Genomic DNA, 24438 nt, shown 5'->3' with positions numbered 1-24438 from the left:
AAAAGCTTCTATTTTAGTTTTAATTTTTACTTTCAATGTTTTCTTAGACCTTTTATATATGTATAAAAATTCTCTATCTATCTAGTATATCTAGTAAGACGTTACTTCTAACTCGATTAAATCCTGCTTTACACTATTGACTCGTCAAAAAGGCAAGCCCTTTTCTCACGCCTTTTTCTCTTTTTCTCCGTCGTCTATTGAGATATTGAGGACGAAGTGATGAAGGAAAACAGCTCACGATTATCGAAGACTCCGCGGGAGCAATTGCACAATTGACTGGCATCAGAAACGATTGGCCAATCGCGAATTTTATTTTCTACTATGTATTCCGTCTTCTTATGCAATCCGCTCTTTCGCGGTCTCGGAACTCTGCAACCGCACTGATTAAAACATCAATTTTAGTCACAAGCGGCGCGGCGCTTCGTACGACACGCCTCCTGCTTACTTTCTCCACCCAAGCCAATCATTGCTTAGGATATACAATTAGTTTTTGCAATATAAATTTCACATTTGCAATATATTTCTTCTATGTATAAAATTTTATATAATTTTATTTTTTAGTTTACGTTAACGTTAATATTATGCTAATTTATCTTAATATTTCTTATTTTATATTTTAATTTAATTTACATTTTGTGTATTTTAGACAGATTTAGGATAATATATTAAAAATTTAGTATAATTTAATTTGAAATAAAATAAAATTTTAAGATTACAAATTTAAAATTTTTTTCTTAAGAATGAATCACTAAGAGAGGCATTTTCCTTAGAAAGGACTCTCTACTTATCGAAATCGAAACCTAAAAACAGATATTCTTGCTGAAGCAATTTTCATAAATCGTGATCCTATTTCCTTATTCTGCTCTCTCCATCTCGGGTCGAAACATCCAAGAGAAGTTTAAACGCCACGTGGTGGAAGGATATAAAACTGTCATTGGGATTTGTGACAGACCGTCGTGTTATAAACACCCTTGCGGGATCCCTGCCGCAACCGCTTCTGCAGGAGAGAGAAAGATTTATGCGTTTCGGGGGTGCACTTTCGACCGGGTATCGTATGTAAACATATACCCTCTCGTGTACACGTAGATATTCTCGTTTTTTCAATTTTCAAACAAAATCATGATTTTTTTTCTCTTTTGTTTCTTCTCGTCACGATTAATAACGCTAATCACAATATTTTATAACGTGAAATGTAACGTAATGTAATCTATTGACCTATTTACTATTTTCACTCTCAAATTTAACAATTTATAAATTTACAAAGTGTATTCACTAGCTAATAAATAAGATACAGCACTATTTATGAGATGTATCTTAAACGCATGTTGCCTTTAAAAGACAATGTTCCATATAAACAGTAATATTTGTGTAAATTGTAATAAAATAAGAAGAAAGGAAGCAAAATGCAATGAAATATTGCCATTATTATAGGAAAAATAAATATTTTTGAGATAATAATAAAATATTTAGAAAGAAAATATTCTCAAAGAGAGACTTGAAAAAAAGATATGTGAAATATATATGAGATAAGGAGACTCTTAAGGAGACCTTGGCCTTTAAGTGGAAAATGTCCTTGTGGCATTAATTATTAACCCTTCGCCCGTAAACTATAATTTGACTGGCATCGTCCGTAATCTGGGTCATAAATGTCCTGTCGTTATTTTGACCTAGTAAATAGTGTTCAAAAAATCTGAAAAAATTCTGTAATACTTGTATACTATCCTATTTTATAATCCCAAAGTTTATTTAGCGATTCATTATAAGATAAATTGTTTATAAATAATTCTTTATGCAAAAAATTGATAAAAATCCATTTTTATTAAAAAAATCATATCTCATTGAGTTTTAAATCAAAATAAAAAATTCCAACGAGGTTTTATAGTTAAATATGTGTACTTTCAAGAAAAAAATTCTGTATATGGGTCATTTTTAAAAAGTATAATTATTCTGAGGATTGAAAATGGCCTTTTTTGGGTTAAGGAGAAATAAGACTTTTAACGTAATTTTTACATTATTTTATTAAAAAATCATATAAAATCGTCTTTCTCGTAAATAATATCTGATATTTGTCGCTTGATCATCCATTGTACCCTGAAAGTACATGTAATTTCTTTTTACACGTGTTTTCATCCACTCAAATTTTGAGGTTATAGGTATATATAATATACACAATCATAAAAAAATATCACTTATATAAGTTAAAAATAACTGTAGTAATATGAAAATGACGTTAAATTAATTTTACTTACTTGCACGAAAGTCTGGCACTGTCCGTAAACTGGGTCAATAGTGGCACTGGACGCACTTTGACTCGCTGCTGGTCAAGCACACACTGGCGAATTCCAACGAAACTTTGGGCATAAGTTCTCCCCACTACCTACTTTTTTTACGAGGGACGGCAAGCCCCCCCCCCCTTTTCATTTCGGCGGTATTCTATCTTGAATTTCGGCTTGTGCCATTTATGACCCAGTTTACGGGCGAAGGGTTAAGTATAATGCTGACCCTCACCCTCCTTTCTGCTCAAGCAATTATACGGGGATGTACATTATTGTGATGGGAAGATCGAGGATAATGTACGTTGTGAACACGGCGTAATCCTCGAAGCGTTACGACCCGAGCTAACTGGGCTAACAGTTCCCAGGCCGCAGAAGTGTGATATTCTTCTCGGCGAAACGTTACAGGATGTTGCAATATCGCTCGAAAAATTCGAGGCGCGGATTCCACGGAATTACAAGGTCTTGGGAGATTTCGTTAAATTTTTTCCATGTATTTACATGTTTTTCCATGAATTTAATTAAATTACTCTTAATTTATCTCTTATACCACTTAAAAGTAATTGAGAAATTAAACTTAATGCCTATAAATTATCTCTTTATAGTCTTATATAATTATAATAAATATTTTGCAAAAAATGCATATCAATAAAAGGAAAAAAAATTGTAGAAAATTGTTTTTCTTACAGTTTATTTGCTTGCAATATATTTTTTTATATATGTATATCTAATTAAGAAGTAAATACACCTAATTAGTAATTAATTTATATTTTATTAGGGACGGGTTTTAAGGTGAATGTAAATTTATATCTGATATTTGATATAAAATATAATTAGCGCATAAAATTGGTTTATTGCACTTAAAAACTATATATAATAATTGTAAGACCTTGGAGTAATTCCATTTTAAATGACCGAATGCCTTTTGCACGACCATTTATTATTTCCTCGATAATTATTTTACATATTCTCTATATACTATATATACCTTTAAGGGTACAAAAATAATTTTTTCAAATTTTTCCACACTTTTTCCGTTCAGATATAAATAATGTAACTCGTCTAGAGGGGGCTATTTGAGCAAAATTTCAGTATTATTCAATGAGTCATAACTCTTTACTGACCATAGCCTTTTCTGAGTGGAGTCTTTATTTGCAGAATAAAAACACGGTCGTCGAACTCGCATTGATCGCTATCCCGTTACCACGTAAAGATCCCAAGAGATTCCTTCGGGATCGACCCTTAAATCTCGAACGTCCGAGTCAGCTGTTCGCCATTGTTTCCACGAATATAAGCACCATCTTTTTCTTTCTCTTCGGAAATATCATGCGATCATAAAATTCTAAGAGGACAATCAGCGATGAGACCTTTTTTCTCGCAGAGAAACGAGCGTGGAGTTTCGTCAGGATCGTGAACAAAGGGACCGGTGGGAGCCGAGGATTCTGCCCGTTTCTGTATGGGTGCGATTCTAGAGCCGCGCGTAATTCCGGAGGAATTATACCGCTCGTAAAACGGTAACAGCAAACGGTGGGACATGTAATTCGTTTGCCGCGGGCGGGTGTCTCGGGGCCCATTGTCCCACCTTATTACTTTAACGTGCAACGTGGAATGACTCTCGACGTGATCCTGCAGCCGGGATATGAGGTCTCTCCTTCGAACATTGACCTTTATACTTTCGATAAAAAAGCTGTTTAAACCCAAGTAAATTTGTACATTTGATTAAGCAAAGCAGCATTAAAACAGATAGTAATTTCAGTATGTAAGGATATATCATACTTCGATTACAACTCAGGATTAATATAACACTAGACATTTTTTTCAAAGTCAACATAAAAATCATAACATAAAATAAATGTACCAATGCCGAGACCGCCGAGACAATTAAGACCTATGTTTGGACACCTTTATCATTTTAGTTTTTAAAATAAGTATAACGCGAAGCATTCTGCACGTTTATTCAAAAAAGATAAAAGTACTCGGAGCCGAATGAGGTCGGTGGGGCCACTTACTCCACTTGCATGAGTCTTGGTATGGGCTGTAAATATTGGCTCCCACGCTCGCCTCTAATGTGCCCGGCTTCACCTACTGCCGAGGCCGAGATGCATCCGAGAAGTGAGTACACGATGTACGCTCGTAAAAACGACGACCCACACCCTACTCGCCTTACTCGGCCTTACACCTTTCTCGAGCACTTTATTTCAGGCATACCTCACGTCAGATTGCGTTCGATACATCGAGATCCCAATGTACTTTTTGAGGTGCAATCACCGATGACGCGTAGTTGTGGCGGCGCAATGTTAATCGAGATAGCAATTGCGAAATACGAACATTTAAATATGTAGAAGATCGAATTTTTTTCAAAGGAATACACATTGACAACATAATTATATTTTTTTCTCCAAGATTAATATGCTGGAAGTTTGAAGTTAATGGAAGATTACAAAAAAGAAAACTCTCTCTCTCAAGTCGAAATTAGATAAAATTAAGTCAATTCGGGCTAAGAGTTAATACAATTAAAATATATAATTGCATTATTCATATCCTACGTAGACTCTATATATAAAAACGTGACAGACTATGTTTTTACCGAGGCTCAGAATGAATATAGATGGTGAGAGTATCTAATTTATATCAAATTATTGTTACATATTAATATATTCCTGATATCAACTTCTTATAATAATAGAGAAAAGTTTTCTTTCACCGGAGGAAAAGTCTCGATTTCGTCTCGTTGTGCAACGAGCCTAACGAAGGGTCGGCCAAGTCGAGGACGGACGGAGCTAAAAACTGGACCGGAAGCCTGCGGCAAAAACGCACGTGCCGAGGAGTAAAATGCATCGCGAGCGGTACACAGTGACTCGCCTTGTTCTCCAGGGAAAAACATCAAGCGAGCGCCGGTGCATCTTGACGAGAGTACGTCGCGGGCGAACGGCTCGACCGCGATATTTTAATCTTCAACGTCCCTTAATTATGTTTACCAATGTCTTATCGTTATGTATAAGATCGCTATATGAATAAAATAAAGATAAATAAGAAAGGAGATAGTAATAAACTGACTAATTAGAAGGTCTATTTATTAAAATGCTGCAAAAATTCGACGGTAATTTAAAAAAAGTTTTAATGTGGTAATAAAATAATTAAGTATCATGTATGATGATGTTTAATATAATAGTCATTGTACTACTAATTGTGTGCATTAATAATAATAACAACAACATTTCATAAATTTTTAGCAAACTAGCAGGGGAATGCATGAATTTTCTACTTTCTGTTAGAGTTTCGACACAACTTTTTTGTAACATATTTGCAATCATGCAGATATACATATTATTTTAAATAATAAAAGTTACAAAACAATTTTATATCTTATGGGCATTTGTCGTAAATTTGTCTCACCGTGAAAGTGTAAAATTGTTGCTTTTCTTGTCGAGAGATTTCGCGTGCCACATGTACAACTGTATAGAATATAGAATGTTTTAAGTGTGTTAAATGTCAAAAACAAAGAGACACGTTCCATGCGCGCAAAGTAGCTATAAAATTATAGTATTCGTATTCTTTAAGGTACAGAAGACCTAGAAGATCGTTGATGCGACAGACATAAGTTTCACGTTCTTCGAATGATTTCTCTTCTTTTTATTGAAAAAGGTCATTAGCTTTGTTTCCTCGCGATTTAAATTCGAAATTCAAGCACTAAAATATTTAACCGAACTAGACTAATATTACATTTTCTTTAAATACGTAGCTATTAATAATAGAAATTGTCAGTGAATTATTGATAAACAAATTCAAAAAAATATCAACTAAAAATAGCCAAAATTTGATCAATTAAATTACACGACAAATAATAAAAGTGAATAACATGATAATAATATTAATTTTATATATAATATATATATTACACCTCTTTAGGTAGTGTTTCGCATCCATTCAATCTAAACGACTCTTAACCGGAGTCACGGCAATTACCGAAACTCTCGCGCATCATCATTATCACAAGGCTGTTATTTTCTCATTTGGAAAAATAATTAAAATTTAATCATAATGTACGTTAGACATCAGCGATGTTGCAAACTCTTAAGTTGAAATGAAATACCGTTAAACCAAGCGTGTCATCGCCATATCGGTTACAGTCGCGAATTGTAATAACAGCGAGTTGTAAAAGCTTTGAAAAAGAGCAATGTTAACAACGAACAGTCACTGTTGTTCGTTGTTATGGACAAAGAAAATCGGTGGAGCAAAGAAAGAACAGAAAAAGAAATCGACAGAGGATTTGCATCGCTCTAGTTTAGATTATATCAAGCGTTTCGTCGGCGTGAACACTTTCTTCCTACGCCACGGCTGATTATCTTCTTCGCTTCGTGGCGTAGCGTTGAAAACACGTCCAGATTCTGAGAGAGTAATTACGTGACGGGAAACACGAGTTCGATACTCCGACACGGCATGGGCATTGCGATAGGTACTTCTCGCAAAAAAGACTACCACCAAAGACTATTAATCTCCGCCCCGCACGTTCGTCGAAATTACCTTGCCAGGCGCTGTTTAAAACATAGTTATTATTTGACAACGTAGAAATAACGTAGAAATTACTTTGACAGAATCACATTGTACACTTCATTTTTGCATCTTGACAATTGCAAACTCTGTTTATATAAGTATCAAGTAAGGAAATAAATAATACAACGATACACGACATAATTAATAAAACAGAAATAGAATTAATACGTGTGTGTGGTGAATAGTATAATATAATTTTATAATATAAAATTATATGTCTCAAAATTATTGCTCTAAAGGTTTATACAATTATGTTGTTCGAAACAGGAATGATGCAATTGTTTATAGACTTATTATCATAATAAGTGATATTAGTCTATGAAAATTTAAATTTAAAATACTTGACAAAATTATACGGATATTAAAAATTGTGCATCATTTGCTTGTTTCAGGCTCATGTGGTCTCAGCTTTTGAGCAATCATTGTCCAATATGACCCAGAGATTGCAGCAACTCACAGCTACAGCTGAAAAGAAGGTAAAAACACTGCAAAAGTATTAATTATTTATATAAGAATATTAAGTTTTAATAAATCGTCGCGATTTGATAATAAAAGAGACCTTTCTTTGCAAAAATTTTTAATTGCATATATGCATAAAATGATATATACCACCGTTGAATTTCATTAAAAAGCAAAAAGAAATGTATAAACACGTCACATTTTAGATTTAATCGACACTTGATGCAGACGTACAATATTTTTGTCGTTAAAAACAATTGTTTTTTTGCCGGCGATTTTTCAGGATTCCGAGCTTCAAGAACTCCGAGAAACGATCGAGAGGCTGCGCAAGCAGAGTGCCGAAGCTGGATTGAACAACGGTCCAGCCGCGAACAATGGTCGGCGTCATACTTTAGGTGACTCCGAATCCGGTACCACCGGCTGCACCGGCAGCAGCAGTAGCAACAATCATCATCAGGGCGCGTCGATGGCGAGACAATTGTCCGCGGACAGCGTGACATCTCTGAACTCGCTAAGCAGCGCCTGCTCGGCCAGCAGCAGTCATCACAAGAAGAAGGGCTGGTTACGCAGCTCTTTCTCCAAAGCTTTCTCGAGGTCGCGTAAGAATCGACACGGTTCGGTCTCCGATGCCGAGGACTGCAAGGAGAGCCCTGGCGGTGATCTGAGCGCTCCAAACAGTCCTAGATTGCCAACCGCGTCCAAACACGAGTCTTCGAGAGCACAGACTGCGAGGAGCAACGGCCAGAAGTCTCCCGATCATGAGAATCCTTTGTCAGGAAGCAAGAGCAGCTCGGCATTATACAAGAAAGAGGACGAAGACGTGGATGAATTGAAGAAGCAATTGAGGGAGAAAGACCTGGTGCTCACAGACATCAGATTGGAAGCGTTATCTTCGGCTCATCAGCTGGAATCTTTAAAGGACACGGTCATCAAGATGCGGGTGAGTATACAGTTTTTATTTAGAAAATAAATTCTCATATACTATATGACTTAAAGTTCAGTCAGATTCGACAAGTTTAACGACTTACAGTTAATATTTCAAATTTTTTACTTAAAATTAGAGAAAGAGCGTAATTTTTACACCTACGAATAAAAATATATTTTACATTTATTAATATATTTCGTGTGAATTTATCACTTCTCTCCCACAGTACGAGATGCTGAATTTGAAGCAGAACAATGAACGTCTCCAACGACTAGTGACCTCGAAGTCGCTCACCTCATCGCAGTCCTCTCTACCTAGTGATCCAGATCGACGCTTCAGCATGACCGAGGTGGCGTCGAGTGTCGCAGCGCTGTCGAACGGCGACGTCAGTTCCACGGCCGATCAACTGGAAGATCTTAACGTCCCGGTCGAACACTCCGTGGTGCCGTCGAGCGCGACAACCACGGAACCGGTTCTCGAGCAAGACACTGACGGCAAGAGGATCAATGTGGCTGTCTATCTTGGCAGTGAACGAAATTTCAACTACAATTTGATTACCGGGAGTTCCGCCGACGGTACCGTAGGGGAACCACCACACTGCGTGATCGCCAACGTATGCATCAGCAACAAGACCAGCTGGGACGCGCTGGACTCTATGGTGAGGCGTTGCTTCAAGGAATATGTTTCTCGGGTGGATCCCGTGACGAATCTGGGTCTTGGCGTTGAATGTGTCGCCGCCTATCATTTCGGCGAGGCTTCGAGGTGTGTATTTATTTAAAAAACACTAAAATAGTATAAATTTTATCTAATATCTAGATAAGATATACGATTTTTAATAGAAGCGCTCCGTATTGAGATTTCGAGCTTTTCTATCTTGATATAAAATAATTAAAACTTTTCTCTCCACTTCACAGATGCACTACCGATTCTCAGCATCCCGAATTGTTACCCTGCGGCTACCTAGTCGGCCACGTAAAGACTATCTATCTAGTGCTATCGGGCTATTCCTGGCTGGCGGTAGATACTTTGATACCGCGCTCTATCGTTCAGCGACTGATTTCCCTCCTGACGGAACATCGTAGAGTGATTCTATGCGGTCCAAGTGGTACAGGAAAGAGTTATTTAGCTGGGAAACTGGCGAACGCCCTAGTAGACGCCGACAATGACACGAAGGACGCTGCCGCCGTTGCGACTTTCAACGTCGATCATAAGTCCAGCAAGGAATTGCGCCAATATCTTGCACACATCGCCGAAAGGTGCGACTCGAACGCCGCTGATGAACTACCTAGGGTGATTATCTTGGAAAATCTTCAACACGCGGCATCACTGGGTGAACTCTTCAGCGGTCTTCTAGGAACCAGGCATTTATCGTGTCCTGCTATCATCGGTACTATGAGCCAGGCCACCTGCAGTACCACCAACTTACAGTTACATCATAACTTCAGGTATTTTCATTCTTGTAAACTATAACTCTTATTTAATCTATAATTTTAATATAATAGATACCTCTATGTAAAATTATTTTAGTAATTTCTAGATCTTATTTTGGATGTAACTAAAAAGTCTTGAAGAGAAATCCTCGATAAGAAGCTAAATGCTAAAAATTAATTTCAGAATCACTAGTTATGAATGCAATTCATCTCACGGTGTAAATAAGTAAAATGTAATATATTTAGTCTTCTTAATTAGACGATGAAGGGATAAAAGATGGATTTTTTAACCTGATTATGTAATTTGTTTATGTAATTTTGATTATGTGATTAAACAGGTGGGTATTATGCGCGAATCATATGGAGCCGGTCAAGGGATTCTTGGGACGTTATTTGAGAAGGAAATTACTGGAGCATGAACTGCGCGAGTGCGCTGGGACAAGGAACGCGGAAATGGCGGCAGTAGTCGAGTGGCTGCCGCGTGTATGGTTGCATCTCAACAAGTTTCTAGAAACCCATAGCAGCTCCGATGTCACTATAGGTAATATTTACTGAAAATATTGAAAACACATTTCTACATTTCAAAAAAACCCAATTTTCAAAAGAGCCCGTTATTTCCAATTTAAAATAAAACGTCTCAACAATTTACTATCTTTAATTATCAGTTCTCTTAATATCAATACGATAGTAGAATCAGTGACTTTTAATCGCGAAGTTTAAGGAATATTTACGGTAAAATTCTACTGCTTTACTATCTCCAATTTTCCTATCACCAATAATTACAAATAGATAAATAATAATAATAATATTAATAATTTATCAGGACCGCGACTCTTCCTGTCATGTCCAATGGAAGTAGCTGGTTCTCAAGTGTGGTTTACCGACCTGTGGAACTATTCAGTGATACCTTATCTGGTGGAGGCAGTCAGAGAAGGATTGACGCTATACGGAAGACGCGGGAACGGAAATGGCGAGGCAACCTGGGAGGATCCAGCGCAATTTATCACATCCAGTTATCCATGGATCTCGACGCATGCCGTGCACGGCGGCAGCGACGCTCTTCTACGTCTGAGACCCGAAGATGTGGGATACGATGTCGTCTCCAGCGGGCACACTTCGGGTGTAGGCGCCTCCAGTGTTAAAAGCCTCGGAAGTACTCACAGTGATACTGAAGGAGATCCTCTGGTCAGTATTCAGAGTATTAAAACTCGGGAACTTTAAAACACAGATATTTATATGAGAATTTTTAGTTTTATATATTCGGAAAATTGAAAAGAAGTTTCCTGAGATTTGTGTAACTCTCAAATTGAAGGATATTAATATTCATAGATGTAATATCAAAATGTGATATACGTCATCAAAGCAATTCAGCGATCTAAATAAACTGTTGAACATAGTAATAATAATGATAATTTCTATATATAGATTAATTATACATTTTTATCGTGTCATGGGAAATTACTCTCTTAACAGAACAATTGTAACAAAGAGAAAGAAGATGAAATTTACATAATTCTATTACATATCTATTGCATATTAATTATAGAGAAATTTACTGTTTTATTTATGTTGCTTTATATGTAAGAACTATTCAATGGTAATCAAGAACCTTATTAATTAACTTGTTAATCAACTTTAATTTTCTTAAATCTATTTTTATAGCTTAACATGCTGATGAGGCTGCAGGAAGCGGCTAATTACTCGAGTCCGCACAGCAACGACAGCGACTCGGTGACCTCCCTCGACTCGTCACATACACGCCACTCAGAAGATTTGAGCAGCTCGACATCTTCGTCAAGAGGCGTAGAATCGGCACTTTAAATTAGCAAGATATCATGAACAAAATTCATCGCCGAAAGGTCGAGACCCGCGTATCGACCGTTGAGCATTAAAAATACTACAAAAAGTACAGATCAATAGCTCTCGCAAGTAAACAACCATTCCGATCGCCGAATTCAGATTAACAGAAAATTATTTGTAAAAGGTTATTATTAACGAGAAGTATCCTTATCAGGGAAAATAATCAGCGCAATTTTTCTAAGATTAAAATTTCTAAGATTAAAATTCTGGAAAGAAAATTATCGCTAAATTATACTTCCGAGATAAGAGCAGATCAGTTAAACATTGTCGGTATAAATCCTTATCGTAATAAACATCAAATTACATATTTAAGGACCCTCTGAAATACAATAAGATTAAAAGAAATCACGAAGCGCCAGCTATTTTAAGACCACACTATTTTAATACCAACAATAACTTTGTAATGATCTAAGAGGGACTCGAGATGCCTATTAAAGCTGGCCTAGTTTTATAGATTTCTACGTGCATTCAGCATCTAGGTGTGATATTAAATAAACAAAGAAGATAAGGCGACTCTTCGCTCCTAAGAAAAATAGGTAAGCCGAAAGAAATCCATTTTACGAAGATAAGTTTTACATTTTCGGAATTGAGAAAATTAAATTAAAACCATCTTAGTTAAAGCTAATGATTCGGAAAATTAAATAATAATCGTTTTATTTTACGGAAATAAAAAGAATTTCAGCAATAATAAAAAATATTAACTTCTTGATCAGGGCATTTTAGGTATGTTCTAAATAAATTTTTTTATTTAATCGTATTGTCGCAATTTATTTCTTGAAAGAATTAGCAACATCTTAGAAATATTAAAAATTTGATTTCGCCGATTTCTTTCGGTCCATTAATTTTTCGTGGGGCGTACACACGAACCCGATGCAATAATTTCTACACGCTGCCGTTTGCGGAATTCTATTTTGATGGAACGCATTTTTCATTCACGACGAGATGCGACGAGCGCGTAATTGAAAAAAAATCGCATCGATCTTGTCGTTTGGTATACAGTATTAATGGCAGGTGCAAAAAAGAAAACGGTTTCGAACCGAGGAATTCTCAAAGAAGAGGTAGAGATTCCTCTCTCGTCCGACTATTTTTCAGGTAAAATTATTTAAATGTAGACAGATCTCAAGGGGTGAATAAGCAGACGACTCTCATTCATAAAGCAGACAGAGGTAAAGCGAGTAAGTTCGAAAGGATCATGGTCTGTGCAAAAATAGTCTATTTATACATACTTTGCTACGAAAGCTCTATTTAATTAAAAAATGTTAATATAATATATATATATAAATAGTATATATATACATTCATACCTGAACGACGACGGCGCTAAATATTATATATATATATTATATATATATTACAAAAATAAAATTTCTAATTAGTTTGTAAGGTACGTGAATAATTCTGGTCATGTAACGTTGTAAATACGAAACACAATGTGAGATAGATTGCGCTAGATATGCGAATTCGATTCAAAGTCCCACACGAATGGGCCCCGATATCTCTTGCGATAATTTTACTTGCGATCTTTCTTATATATTTTACATTTGAAATGTATCATATTTTGTAATAGATAACAAAATCTTTGTATCTTTTTTTTTTATCTCCAAAAAGAAATTTTTTTACAGCAATAAATTAATTTTGCCATAATAAAATAAATATTTATTTTTTGTTAGAAAATATTGCTCAAGAAAATAATCATAATTACTACGATCAATTTTATTCTCAGTTTTTTAATTTGATAATTGTAGATTTATTACGTTTTAGATAAATATAATTTTCTAAAAATTAAATGGTTTTATACATTTTCATAAAAAAAAAGAATACGAGAAAAATGAAAATGTGATGCTGACTGAAGAATTACAATCACAGGAGATAATTCGGCGTTCACGAAGACTATATATAATGTACATGATCGGTGGCATGGTGTCCCCGGCTGCGATGAAGTAAAAAGAAAAGGGGACACATCAACGTTACTCATATATTATATATATGTATATGCGATAATACAGTCGCATTTACAAGTTTTTTACGTTTGTACGGTATTTATACATACGCTGTACACAGCGCCGCACTCCAAACTCTATTCAAATAACGATAATTAACTGTGTCATCAAATAAATCGCATTCAAATCTGTCTTGTCGATCTTTCTGATTTCAAACATTATACTTATCTATCAATTTGTAAAATATCATTATGCTTCAAGAGATTATTCTTCTGCCGTGTCTTTTGATAAGAAGTATCAACGTATCGCCAATAATATCAGCGGAAATCGGAAGAGATATGAGGTAACTAAGAAACAAGAATAAAGCACATGTGAAGAGAAAAAGCTAGACAACCACTAGCCGATCTCGGCTAACGATTCACCGGCACCGCCACCAGAACCAGCCGCGACGAGGCGGCCAACCAACCAGCTCCGGCCGACATCCGACCCTTGTGGGCAGAAGGGCCCCCCCCCCCCCCCCCCCGAAAATAAACAAACGAATTGATACACATCGACAAATATTTGTATCTTTATTATTCGATAAAATACAGAGCAGCTAAAATAATACATAGTATGTATGAATAATATATAAAAACATCGTGATTGATAAAACTTGTATAAATTATGTACAATGAGCTAAAAAATAATCGACTAGATTTAAATATACGATCGATGGTGCGTCAGAAATTAAAACTCTTTACAATCTGAATATCTGAAAATTGGGAATTTTCTATCGGTAAGGAAAAGGGAATGGAGTGAATTGAGCAGTCGTCTCAAATCTAGCCTGTGTTCTTGCCGTTCACTTTGCTTAATTTATTGCGCGATATTTTGTCAAAGAATAAAAGCCCGGCAGCGCGTTCGATGCTGTCTGGTGGCACCTGTTAAAAAAATTGATCAGATTCTTATAATATAAATTTATTATATCTTGTTATACATTGAATAAGTTTCATATACATCGCTTATTTTTCACACTCATGCAATTACTTCAATACGTTTAATTTTAATATTTGCTTCCAATTAATAAGCAATTGTACTGACAATTTAATTACGTTTATATTGCGATACACTTAAATACATATTTATAGATACAAAATGTATCCTACATAGTTTAATATCATTTCTACATTTTATAATTTCTTGAAATGCAAAGTATAGTACCTGAAAATTAGTGAGCGGCGCGTTATCGTCAATCGGCGTATTCGGCATCACAAAAGCTTCCATTTCGAGCTTGCCATCGTTGGTTTCGCCGACGATCACCTTGTAAAAGTGTGTAGGCACCGCCACATGATTCGCGCCTATCACCTCATAACGCACATATTTCTTTCCATCCGTTTCTCTCCTAAAAATGCATATAATAATATAAAAATAGACAAGATTCAAAGCAAAACTGGAAACTGCCAGCAAGCAAACGCACTTAGGAAGGTACAACGGTCCCGTGCACACGTAAACGTCCTTGTAGACATTTGTCAATTTCCGAACGTGTTTCTCCAACCTGTTCCAGGAATCTCTATTGAAGCCCTTTCCGACCTGTGGTGCCATATTAGTGAGGAAGAAAGTTTGCTCCATGTGTTTCTGGTTCACTCTGTGATTTCCAGCCGCCGCCAGATGACCACGATCATAGCCGCTTCCTTTGTAGTCTGTATTCTCTGATCTGTTGACATCGTCAAAATTAAGACTTAATTAATCTCAGATCAATTTAGTCTATTAAATTAAATTAGCAAACTTTCTCTCTCAGATTTCTAAGGAATAATCTGAGAGAGAATTATATATTAGAAATTCTATATTTCTTCACCTGAAGAAAGGGTGTATACTCTGATCGGGTTTGAATTCGCACTTGGAACGATCCGCTTCCTTGTTGTACTGCAACCTTTCCTTGGTCAAGTGTTCAAACACCCAATGAGCAACTCTGTTTCGCCTGTCGTAAGAGAGCACAAAATCCTCGTAGGACCTGACATGATCCAATCCGGGAAAACCAAATTTCATAATCTGCCGCAATATTATCAATATCCAGTACGATCGTTAGAACTTTTAACGCAACAACGGTGTTAGAAACAATTCAGCAAAATTTCTATGCATCGACAATAAGTTACTGAATTAATTCCTTTCATACTTGATGCGACCAGATTATTTATTACTAAATCATCACATGCCAATAAATTTGTCAAGTATCAAATTATTTGTTATTGTTATTGGTGCCAGCTTCCAGCATTGCAAATTGTTTGTAATCTCCAATGATATATAAATGGGGGGGGGGGGGGGTTAGTTAATCTTTAATCATCCTTAATCCCACCTGCGACACCCTTGTGACGGTCGATGACACTTTGGAGCCCATATCGTAGTCGCTTTCGGCAGGTGTCAAGGGGGTGGCCGCCGAAACCGTGCCGAACAGAGGCAAACCTGGCATGCTCCGGATATGCGTCGCTGACAACACGCTCGTTTCATTGTCTTTCGAATATCGCCTCTGTTCGGAGAACTTGCCCAAGTACCAGCCCCCCATACCCACGCTAGTCAAAGCAGTTAGATTAAACACTATTTGCCTCATTCCGTTCATATTTCTCTTTGTTATCCTCCGGGATCCTTCCGCGTGTAAATATCGCCGTCGTAAATATCGTATAATTATGAAACGGGGAAACGCGTCCGACGTATAACGCGAGGAAGACAGGAGGGTTAGGAGTTTACATGCATTAGGATCGGGTCAAGTTAGAATAAGCACGTGGTCACTGTGACGTATATGCACTGCAGTGTCCCAAATATACGTGTGTAGAATTTCAAGTTTAAAGGGCCGGTACCACAGTCTCCGATTAACGTGATCCTCCGATTAAACTCACTCTTCGTCTCTTTCTAGAGGGACAGTTAGAAAGAGATGCAGAGTGAGTTTAATCGGAGGATCACGTACGTTAATCGGAGACTGTGGTACCGGCCCTTTTATCATGAAATAGAATTAATTTTGGTGATATAAATTTGGAATTTCCATTAGTTGTGAAAAATTAAGTATATATTTCATTTTCCCGGTCTCACAAGATCGCCTTTATTATTTATATAATAATAATAGTAAATATAATGAAATTCTACTTTTCTACATACATTGAATGTATTTTTTCCAATTGTAATTATTTTTGTCATTAAAATTATGGAAAATGAGCAAGTTCAAGAGGCAGACTTTTCTCACGCACTACTCTCAGATTTTTTGTATAAAGATATTTTTATTTACAATAACATTTTTACAAAAAACGTCTTATATACAATGGTTCAAGATCTTATTTCGCGAACACAATTTTCTTTTAGATAACTTTGCGCTGCGTTGTGCATGATATACTTTTGTTATAAACTATAGACCAGATTTTTTATGAGATCCCATATAACTGAAACTTACTTAAAAAAATAGGTATGTTAACCAAGAGTAATGAGAGCTTACATAATTGAATCACTTCATATTGAAAGAAAACGTAATACATTAATAAATTTTAAGATTTTCTATTTGAAAATCTCTACATGAAATTATATAAAAACTTAAGTATTTAGTTATTGAAACATATCGCTTTTCATGAAAAAGAAAAAGACTAATGATTGATCTAAATAAAAAGTGTTATTCAAACTAATAAATTAATTAAATAATTTACTTTAAACATTATCTTGGTTAATTTTTCGGAAAATCTGTGTTATAAAATTAGTATTTTATTACTGTGCAAATAAAAGTTTCTCTGATTTGTCGTTATAGAAATTCTTCCAAATATCACAAGAAAATATACTTAATCACTGTTATTCTCATCGGAATCCTCTACCAGGATAGTGTCGTGACCAGGTAACATTCGGGGATCAAAGGTATTCTGAAAACATTTCTGGAACACCAGTCTTGCTTTCTTGGCTACTTGACACCGCGGCGGCGACTGTAGCTCGCTCTCTTCACAATTATTGCAGTCTACTGCAACTTCTTCCTCCTTCTCACGATTTTCCTCGTCATCCGTCAATTTCCTCTTTGTGATACTAGAAAATACTGACTTTACCAGCTTTCGTTTGTCCTCCGAAATCTTTTTGCTAGTCGCCGAAGATGTACTAGCAGGACTGAACGCGACAGAGCGACGACTTTGTTCCGGCAAATTTCTTTCTCGAACACCATTTATAGAATTATTTGCAGAAACGATATTGATAGAAGCATTCCTGTTTTGGTTGAGCGTTTTGTCCGACTGATTTTTCTCTTCTGCTGGTCTTTTGAATATATCACTGACTTCAGGTTTAGATTTCTTCATTCGACTGGAGAATTTGTTGGCGCGTTTAGACGTACCCCTTGAAGAAGCATTCTTTCTTCGAACAGACTGTATTTGCCTGCTGACAACCGACGAGTCCGATTGACTATCACTGTCTGGGCTTAGAGTTGATAACAGCAAGTTTGTCTCGAAGGCTTGACTCTTCAGCGTAAATAATATTGGTCTGAAAAATGTAACACGCGAGAGATCAAGAATTATTAAAATAGAAACATGCTAAAATTTTATATTACTGGTATATCAAAACAATAATTTAATCTTTAACTATCAGAGTGTTTACTTAATATTAAATAAAAGAGCTTGAGAATTTGGATGTATACCTTCCTGCTGTTCCAAAATTTGCGGTAATTGGAATGCCCACGCTCTCGCTGAAAGCGAGGAAAGCTCTGACTTCTTTCAAACAAAACGTAACGCTTGTCTCGTTGCCAATCGTGTAACGATCAAATTCTCCGGGACCAAGAGCCAGCTGGGTACGTGTAGTATGTACCATGACTGTGTGTAATATACGATTATAGTATTAATTGACATTAATTGATAATAATATATATTACATTATTTTGCGTTTTATGTTTATACATATATGCTAGGAATGGCACACTTGATTTACCTGATGCATCGTCCACGTAATTCCTGAACAACAGCTTAAGTGACGTTACCTCGAGCGTTATTTCAATCAAATTTTGTGGAAAATTTTGCAAAGCGTCCATTAATGTTCGACCCCGCGACATCAATTCGTTAGACATACCAGCCTTAGTGTACGATGCCTATTTAATCCACAATTTCATTATTCTGATATGATCAACAGTTCAGGTGAAAATTTAATCCTCGGATGTATTTATTTCCTTTTTTTTTTATAATACTGTTATATGAAATGTTATTATTTATCAAATTTTTAGAATATATTTGGAGATGCCGTAATTGATAGAATTAACTAGGTTTTGTCAAAACCTGATAAATGATTTTTAAATTACATCCAAGAATTAAGTATAACGAAAAAATGTTTTTAGTGTACTTGCAACTTTTCTGAATCCAAAATAGGCGCCAGGTGGGTCTTGTTGATACCGTTTTTGTATTTGAGGATAAACACTAAATTGCAAGCATCTACCTCCAAATGAACGTGACAAGTTTCCACTTGCTTGTCCAACATATGTGCAGATTTGAAGACTGTCATTGCACTCTGTAAATTAAATATCATAGATTAATATCCTGAACATAAATTTGTAGCTGAAGCAGATATTACCCTTATTGAAATTTTGCACTTTTGTGCCTCTTCTTCCTCGAGATCTCCAAGAGTGTAATAGGAGAAGAAATTTTTGTCGAATGTGAAGTCAGAGTATGCTGATTTTGCCATGTTGACCGTGCGAAAAGACATAGATTCTTCTTGCGGATTCACATATATCTCATCGCCAATCCTCGCCAGCATGTGTATGGCTTTTGCCAAGACTGTATCAATCAGGAAAAGTTAATCAGTAATTTATTGTCGAGAAGCTTCATGAAATTATTAATCTGAAATTCTTCTAGTTCATAATATTTAAATATTTAGAAAATTTTTATTATTATTAACTCGTAGTGTAGTTACGTTTTAACGAATATTTCTCGTAAATAATAAAATATACAATACAAAACAAACTAGTAGTGTAAAGGATTAGATTAGCCTTGTAGTAGAAAATGTTATATTAAATTGGTGATTTTTGTTTGCGTTGTAAAACAGTGATTCTGATTTATTTACATAACATAAATTAAGAGAGTGATTTACTTTTGACGTTTCCGCCAGGTACGACGCATTTCATGTCGAATACTTTTTATGTTTCTATTATATATTGCGCAGGCAATATTAGAAAAGTGTTAAAATGTTTCTCGATTTAATAACTTTCTCAGAACAACGCACTGCTCATTCGAACTTTCACGCGCGGCCATAAATAATAATAATTTGAGGTTCTTGCTGGTTTCAGGGTAAAAGACCAAATAGGTTATGTCATAGACGAAATAATATCGCAGATCCGCAACACAACATGAGAAAAATGTTTGACGGTTTGACGTTTCTGCCCTGCCTCCTGCCTCCTGTGCAATGTGCATTATTTTATAGAAATATAGCAGATACTGATATCGCGAGATTATAAGTATCGAAATATATATTAGCTTAAGGATTTAATTACGAAAATCATGGTGAGTAACACAAAAATAATCCATGAGTGTACTAAATCTAAAACTAATCGTTTTAGTAATCTAACCTTAAAGCAGGCGGTGAAACGTCATTTTATAGTTTCTGTCTGTATTAAATGTATTTAAACTTGTATCGTGTAGTCAGTAACTCCTTTTATAACTAATTTTTTTATTTTTTAATCGTCTCTCACTTATGAATAAGAATTTAACAGTTTACTTCAGTTTATCTCAATAATTTATAAATGTCAATTTCTCTCCTTACAGTTTTCTAACTTAAAAAAAGTATATGTATATATTTTTATTTAGAAAAAAGCAAATTACTTAATATAATGACATACACAAAGATTTCAAAATCTCTTGTTTCAAAGCAGATACAAAAACAAACTTGTTGCAGCTTGTGTTGGTATTAGGGGACTTGCATATTCCACACAGATGTAGTAGCCTTCCGAGTAAATTCAAGAAGCTGCTAGTACCAGGAAGAATACAGCACATCTTATGCACCGGCAATCTTTGTACAAAAGAGTCCTATGATTATCTCAAAACACTAGCCAGTGATGTGCATGTAGTCAGAGGAGATTTCGATGAGGTATGCATTATTCTAACACGCATGCATTATTTAACCACGTTGACACAAAAATATAGAATAATATTAAAACGTAATTAAAATAACTAGACAGTTTAAATACGTCGAGTAAAATTAAGGGCAAGAAAAATAAGTAAAGTTGTCATTATGTATTGATTATTTAAATTGCAAGAAAGACATTAGTTAAATTGCAAGAAACATAATTACAAATATTATTTACATATATACAAATAAAAGCAAACAATTTTATTTGTTTACAGAATCTAAATTATCCGGAACAGAAAGTAGTTACTGTGGGCCAGTTCAGAATAGGACTTTCCCATGGACATCAAGTAGTGCCATGGGGTGATCCAGAATCTTTAGCCTTGATACAAAGGCAATTAGATGTCGATATTCTCATATCTGGACACACGCATAAATTCGAAGCCTACGAGCATGAAAATAAATTCTACATCAATCCTGGATCAGCTACCGGAGCTTACAATCCTCTAGATACGTAAGTCTTTTCAAAAAGATGTAGAAGTAATATAAAAATGAATATGGAAACATGTTTTTCAGAACAAATATTACTTTTTTCAAAAGTTTAATTCTAACAAAATTCTCTTTTTTTTTTTAGAAATTTTTTTTTTAATTTAGTCATGTGATGCAATCTTTTAATATTATAAATTTATAAATTATTTTCTCAGAAAAAGTAAGGAAATCCCATATAAGAATCCTGTTTTGATCATAATTTTTTCTTTTTAGATCAGTTATACCATCATTCGTATTGATGGACATTCAAAGCTCAACAGTGGTTACTTACGTGTACCAGTTAGTCGGAGACGAAGTTAAAGTGGAAAGAATTGAATATAAGAAGAGTTAGAGGAATCTCCGATGGAATCTCCAAATTACATCTATTATAGATTATATCCTAAATTCAATATGAATGCAATTACGCGCATAAATATTCAACATTTGCCGGATACTTTTAATGTGTCTCGGATTAATTGATTAATTACTTAACGTTTAAGTATACTTACTGAATCGCATATTTGTTGTAAATAAAGCAATATCAATATTATGCGTAAAGTAAGTTCTCTCGGATTTAAAAATGGATCGATAGAGAATATCACTTTGAAAAAAGTCAAGATTTGTCCTTAATAATTAAGTTTCTATATATGATTTTATAGAATCGTTTTATATGGCTTGGTATGTAATCCCTTTATTTCCATAGAAAGACATGACATGAAAGATGGAACAATGTTTCTTTTTGCTTAGAAATGTGACAGAAAAATAAAGACGCACGTAACTTGTTAAAATAGTGATGAGATTTAGATAATATCAAGAAAACTTGACTATCACATTTAATTATATTTTTATAACAAAAGAATATCATTCCACAACATTCACTCCGACAAACGCTCGTAAATATTTATTTATAAATTAAAAGTAATAAACAATTGCTCGTTATTCTATCATTTTCTGGATTTTCTCAGGAGAGTAAACCCTTCACCAGTAAACGCCTTAAACTCGTCTGGATCTTTTGTCTGAAACAATACAAGCGATATATTAATATGATTACATGATACCACGAAAATCATGTGCAATATAAATTAAACTCACATTAGATCTGCATTTTACAACAAAATTCAGAAGATAATTCTATTTATAATTTTATATTTTATTACCTCCTTATTATTCGTTGGCTTTATGTTTCGCAGGAACCTGAGAGTGCCTATTTGATAATCATAATCGGGTATTCCCCGGACATAGGTCGGCTTTGTGGCTACAGTTTCCTGCTTGGGCGCGTCTTTGCGCTTCTTGCCGTCCAGCCGGACGCCTTCACCTTGGAAAGGTACAAAGCCAGTCTGTGCCGGCATCAAATCAGCCAGGTGCTCTATGTCATCCTCTTCCTTCTTTGTCTTTCTTACTGGCTCTTTATAGCCTACCGGCGGCGCAAACTCTACATTCATGTCGCATTCAATGATACTAACTGCCGGACCAGGTCTGGTTTCGAGCACGCACATCTCGTAAATCTTTTGATTATACTTGATCGCAATTACGTCGCCTGTGGTTAGGCAGGCGAAGCTGCGCAGACCGTTCTCCAATACGGCCTTCGGATTTGTAATATCCAAAAAGTCCTCCGACTGTGGCTGAAAGCGCGAGAATGTTGCGACTGGTAGTGACACGCTCTCTACATTCAATAGCTCACCTTCCTCCAGCAAAAGATTATGCATCATCTGTAACAAGATGTAGCAATCTATAAATTTATTTACTGCGATTTTTTTATATATAAAATGCAATCCTTACTAACCCAATAAGGTAAATAGACTTTGCCTTCGTCGGCAATGAATTCCAGTACACCACAATGAGTAATTCTATTGGTTTTCTTGTTGGTCAGTTTGAATAGCATTGGGTAAATGATATTGAGCCTGGTAAGCTGTTCCAGAGCAGATGGTGGCATGATTACTGAAAGAAAAACGGACCGATACAAAGCATCCTTCCTGTTTTCATTTAGTTGTCAGTCGATACTCACTCTTGCCGCCACGCTCGACATCCTGGCGATAGGTCCCAGGTAACATCGACACTGAAAAGCACTTGTACTGGGTATTGAAGGGCCGCGGAATCTCCGGGAACATGTTGAACCCGAACTGAAACTGTAAAGTCATTCTGCTGAATTATTAACCTCGATTACTCTCCTTTTGAGAAACAGATCTTGGACAGATCTTTCGCGGTTCCTCCGTTTCCACTGATCTCTTCGGCTCTCTTACCATGCTTGCGGTTTGTTGATTCTCTTTGCAATTTTTCTTTCTTATGAGATTTTTTCTATAACAACATGAACTTTCAACGAGAGAGTCACAACATTTGTACTGATTCGTACGCAGTACACATACTCAATACCGTCGCATTGCATATACATAACCAACATATACAAACATCATATAGCAGACGACGCTGCGTGCAACGCGCTTTTACGCGGTGCACGGTGCAAGGTGCAAGTGTAACTAATAATGGCCGCGTTCAGCAGACACAACTGTTGAGTTCGTCTTACCAACACAGTGCGTTGATTGGTTGGTTCTAAAAGTAAGAGCCAATCACGTTCGACTGCTACTGAGCAGCTTGGTCTGTTGAACGCGCCCATTCAAATGCATCGGAAAGATTGTATAATTGCTAGAAAAAAAAATTTTATATAAAAATGAGATTTTTATCAAATCAAGAGATACACACGGTAGTGTCTCGCGTCAAGCATACGCACAGGGAGAGACCGCCCCATGTATCTTTACTAAAATTTAAAAAATTTTAATTAAAAGAACTTGGCGCTGCTAAACAAAATAAATGGTAAACGTATATTTAAATTTATATTGTGCGAAAGTATTTCTACATTTACATTGTAATTATTATTTTGATATTTTAAATTGCAATCATGATTATTTATTGCTTTCAGATATTTAAAAATCTAACAACGCCAATTTCTTTCAACTAAAATTTTTTAAATTAGACTCTATTCTGCTTGAACTTCATTCAACGCACGAGAAAGATTTGTGCGTGACTTCTATTCGATATTCCCAGCTAAGAATCTAAAATTACACACAAGTAATTCTGATTCTAAAAAGTAAAATTACTGTCTTATAAATTTAAATATTTATATAAGAGTATAATTTCTCTTCTTCTTCCTCGGGACTACAGCCCCAGCGTTAAGGTATATGTTAGGGGTGACAGTGTGGTGTAGGATATAGAAGCGGCGAGTAGCCTTAAATAAGGTAATTTAAATTGTAGGATATAAAAAATAAGAGAGTAAGTGAAGAAAATATTATAACATGATCTTTATGTATATTGCACTCTTTAAAATATAAACTTTACAAGAAACCTGTATCTTCAACAAAGCTCTTCGGATATCTAAAGGCGAAGATATATGTATATGTATTAGGTTGGCCAATAAGTCCGTGCGGTTTTTTACTTATAAATGTTAC

At 35.5% G+C, this 24438-nt stretch overlaps 5 protein-coding genes and 1 long non-coding RNA gene across 8 annotated transcripts in view; 2 read left to right on the top strand and 4 right to left on the bottom strand.

Moving 5' to 3' along the window:
- Positions 1 to 12515, top strand: part of LOC112453287 — a 31132-nt gene extending 18617 nt beyond the window's left edge. For both annotated transcript variants that reach the window (XM_025013931.1, XM_025013930.1), the window contains exons 3-9: positions 7220 to 7303; positions 7570 to 8226; positions 8438 to 8973; positions 9126 to 9656; positions 9980 to 10182; positions 10465 to 10826; positions 11304 to 12515. In XM_025013931.1, the coding sequence (XP_024869699.1) occupies positions 7220 to 7303; positions 7570 to 8226; positions 8438 to 8973; positions 9126 to 9656; positions 9980 to 10182; positions 10465 to 10826; positions 11304 to 11462 (2532 nt within the window). In that variant the 3' untranslated portion in view covers positions 11463 to 12515. The remainder of the gene's footprint in view (positions 1 to 7219; positions 7304 to 7569; positions 8227 to 8437; positions 8974 to 9125; positions 9657 to 9979; positions 10183 to 10464; positions 10827 to 11303) is intronic.
- Positions 2001 to 2488, bottom strand: LOC112453289. The gene is made up of 2 exons (XR_003040592.1): positions 2250 to 2488; positions 2001 to 2091 (listed from the first exon to the last, which is right to left on the bottom strand). It is a non-coding gene; the product is annotated as an uncharacterized LOC112453289 (long non-coding RNA).
- Positions 12516 to 14077: 1562 nt separating the features above from the next.
- Positions 14078 to 16180, bottom strand: LOC112453274 (endonuclease G, mitochondrial). Its single transcript, XM_025013912.1, has 5 exons — positions 15771 to 16180; positions 15273 to 15466; positions 14895 to 15131; positions 14639 to 14819; positions 14078 to 14358 (listed from the first exon to the last, which is right to left on the bottom strand). The coding sequence occupies exons 1-5, from the start codon at positions 16029 to 16031 to the stop codon at positions 14260 to 14262; spliced, it is 972 nt and encodes a 323-aa protein (XP_024869680.1). The 5' UTR covers positions 16032 to 16180; the 3' UTR covers positions 14078 to 14259.
- Positions 16181 to 17118: 938 nt separating this feature from the next.
- Positions 17119 to 19695, bottom strand: LOC112453275 (cell cycle checkpoint control protein RAD9A). The gene is made up of 6 exons (XM_025013913.1): positions 19499 to 19695; positions 18983 to 19185; positions 18755 to 18919; positions 18350 to 18506; positions 18063 to 18234; positions 17119 to 17908 (listed from the first exon to the last, which is right to left on the bottom strand). The coding sequence occupies exons 1-6, from the start codon at positions 19530 to 19532 to the stop codon at positions 17230 to 17232; spliced, it is 1410 nt and encodes a 469-aa protein (XP_024869681.1). The 5' UTR covers positions 19533 to 19695; the 3' UTR covers positions 17119 to 17229.
- Positions 19696 to 19775: 80 nt separating this feature from the next.
- Positions 19776 to 21548, top strand: LOC112453283 (vacuolar protein sorting-associated protein 29). The gene is made up of 4 exons (XM_025013926.1): positions 19776 to 19908; positions 20300 to 20491; positions 20749 to 20984; positions 21233 to 21548. The coding sequence occupies exons 1-4, from the start codon at positions 19906 to 19908 to the stop codon at positions 21348 to 21350; spliced, it is 549 nt and encodes a 182-aa protein (XP_024869694.1). The 5' UTR covers positions 19776 to 19905; the 3' UTR covers positions 21351 to 21548.
- Positions 21549 to 21872: 324 nt separating this feature from the next.
- LOC112453282 (ubiquitin fusion degradation protein 1 homolog) lies at positions 21873 to 23372 on the bottom strand. Of its 2 annotated transcripts, XM_025013924.1 has the most exons (5): positions 23239 to 23372; positions 23004 to 23124; positions 22782 to 22936; positions 22156 to 22707; positions 21873 to 22014 (listed from the first exon to the last, which is right to left on the bottom strand). In XM_025013924.1, exons 1-5 carry the CDS (start codon positions 23239 to 23241, stop codon positions 21943 to 21945), a joined length of 903 nt encoding a protein of 300 aa, XP_024869692.1. In that variant the 5' UTR covers positions 23242 to 23372; the 3' UTR covers positions 21873 to 21942. The 2 variants fall into 2 exon arrangements, with proteins under 2 accessions (XP_024869692.1, XP_024869691.1); XM_025013923.1 differs by lacking the exon at positions 23239 to 23372 and having other exon boundaries at positions 23004 to 23151.
- Positions 23373 to 24438: the final 1066 nt, after the last annotated feature.

The sequence above is a fragment of the Temnothorax curvispinosus genome, unplaced genomic scaffold (assembly GCF_003070985.1).
Source record: "Temnothorax curvispinosus isolate PA1 unplaced genomic scaffold, ASM307098v1 QBEX01004244.1, whole genome shotgun sequence".
Lineage (NCBI taxonomy): Eukaryota > Metazoa > Arthropoda > Insecta > Hymenoptera > Formicidae > Temnothorax > Temnothorax curvispinosus.
The sequence above is the reverse complement of the archived record's forward strand: the minus strand, read 5'-3'. Positions and strand labels throughout refer to the sequence as shown.

Excerpts from the sequence above, each read along its gene's own strand:
- LOC112453274 (XM_025013912.1), bottom strand. The coding sequence starts at position 16,031 with ATGAACGGAATGAGGCAAATAGTGTTTAATCTAACTGCTTTGACTAGC. Across the intron at positions 15,467-15,770 it reads CCGTCACAAGGGTGTCGCAG|ATTATGAAATTTGGTTTTCC; the intron begins GTGGGATTAAGG and ends ATATTGCGGCAG. Across the intron at positions 14,820-14,894 it reads GGACCGTTGTACCTTCCTAA|GAGAGAAACGGATGGAAAGA; the intron begins GTGCGTTTGCTT and ends ATGCATTTTTAG.
- LOC112453275 (XM_025013913.1), bottom strand. The coding sequence starts at position 19,532 with ATGAAATGCGTCGTACCTGGCGGAAACGTCAAAA. Across the intron at positions 18,920-18,982 it reads AGTGCAAAATTTCAATAAGG|AGTGCAATGACAGTCTTCAA; the intron begins GTAATATCTGCT and ends TTTAATTTACAG. Across the intron at positions 18,507-18,754 it reads TGGATTCAGAAAAGTTGCAA|GCATCGTACACTAAGGCTGG; the intron begins GTACACTAAAAA and ends TGGATTAAATAG.
- LOC112453283 (XM_025013926.1), top strand. Across the intron at positions 20,492-20,748 it reads TCAGAGGAGATTTCGATGAG|AATCTAAATTATCCGGAACA; the intron begins GTATGCATTATT and ends ATTTGTTTACAG. Across the intron at positions 20,985-21,232 it reads GCTTACAATCCTCTAGATAC|ATCAGTTATACCATCATTCG; the intron begins GTAAGTCTTTTC and ends TTTTCTTTTTAG.
- LOC112453282 (XM_025013923.1), bottom strand. The coding sequence starts at position 23,136 with ATGACTTTACAGTTTCAGTTCGGGTTCAACATGTTCCCGGAGATTCCG. Across the intron at positions 22,708-22,781 it reads AAGTCTATTTACCTTATTGG|ATGATGCATAATCTTTTGCT; the intron begins GTTAGTAAGGAT and ends ATCTTGTTACAG. Across the intron at positions 22,015-22,155 it reads AGCCAACGAATAATAAGGAG|ACAAAAGATCCAGACGAGTT; the intron begins GTAATAAAATAT and ends GTATTGTTTCAG.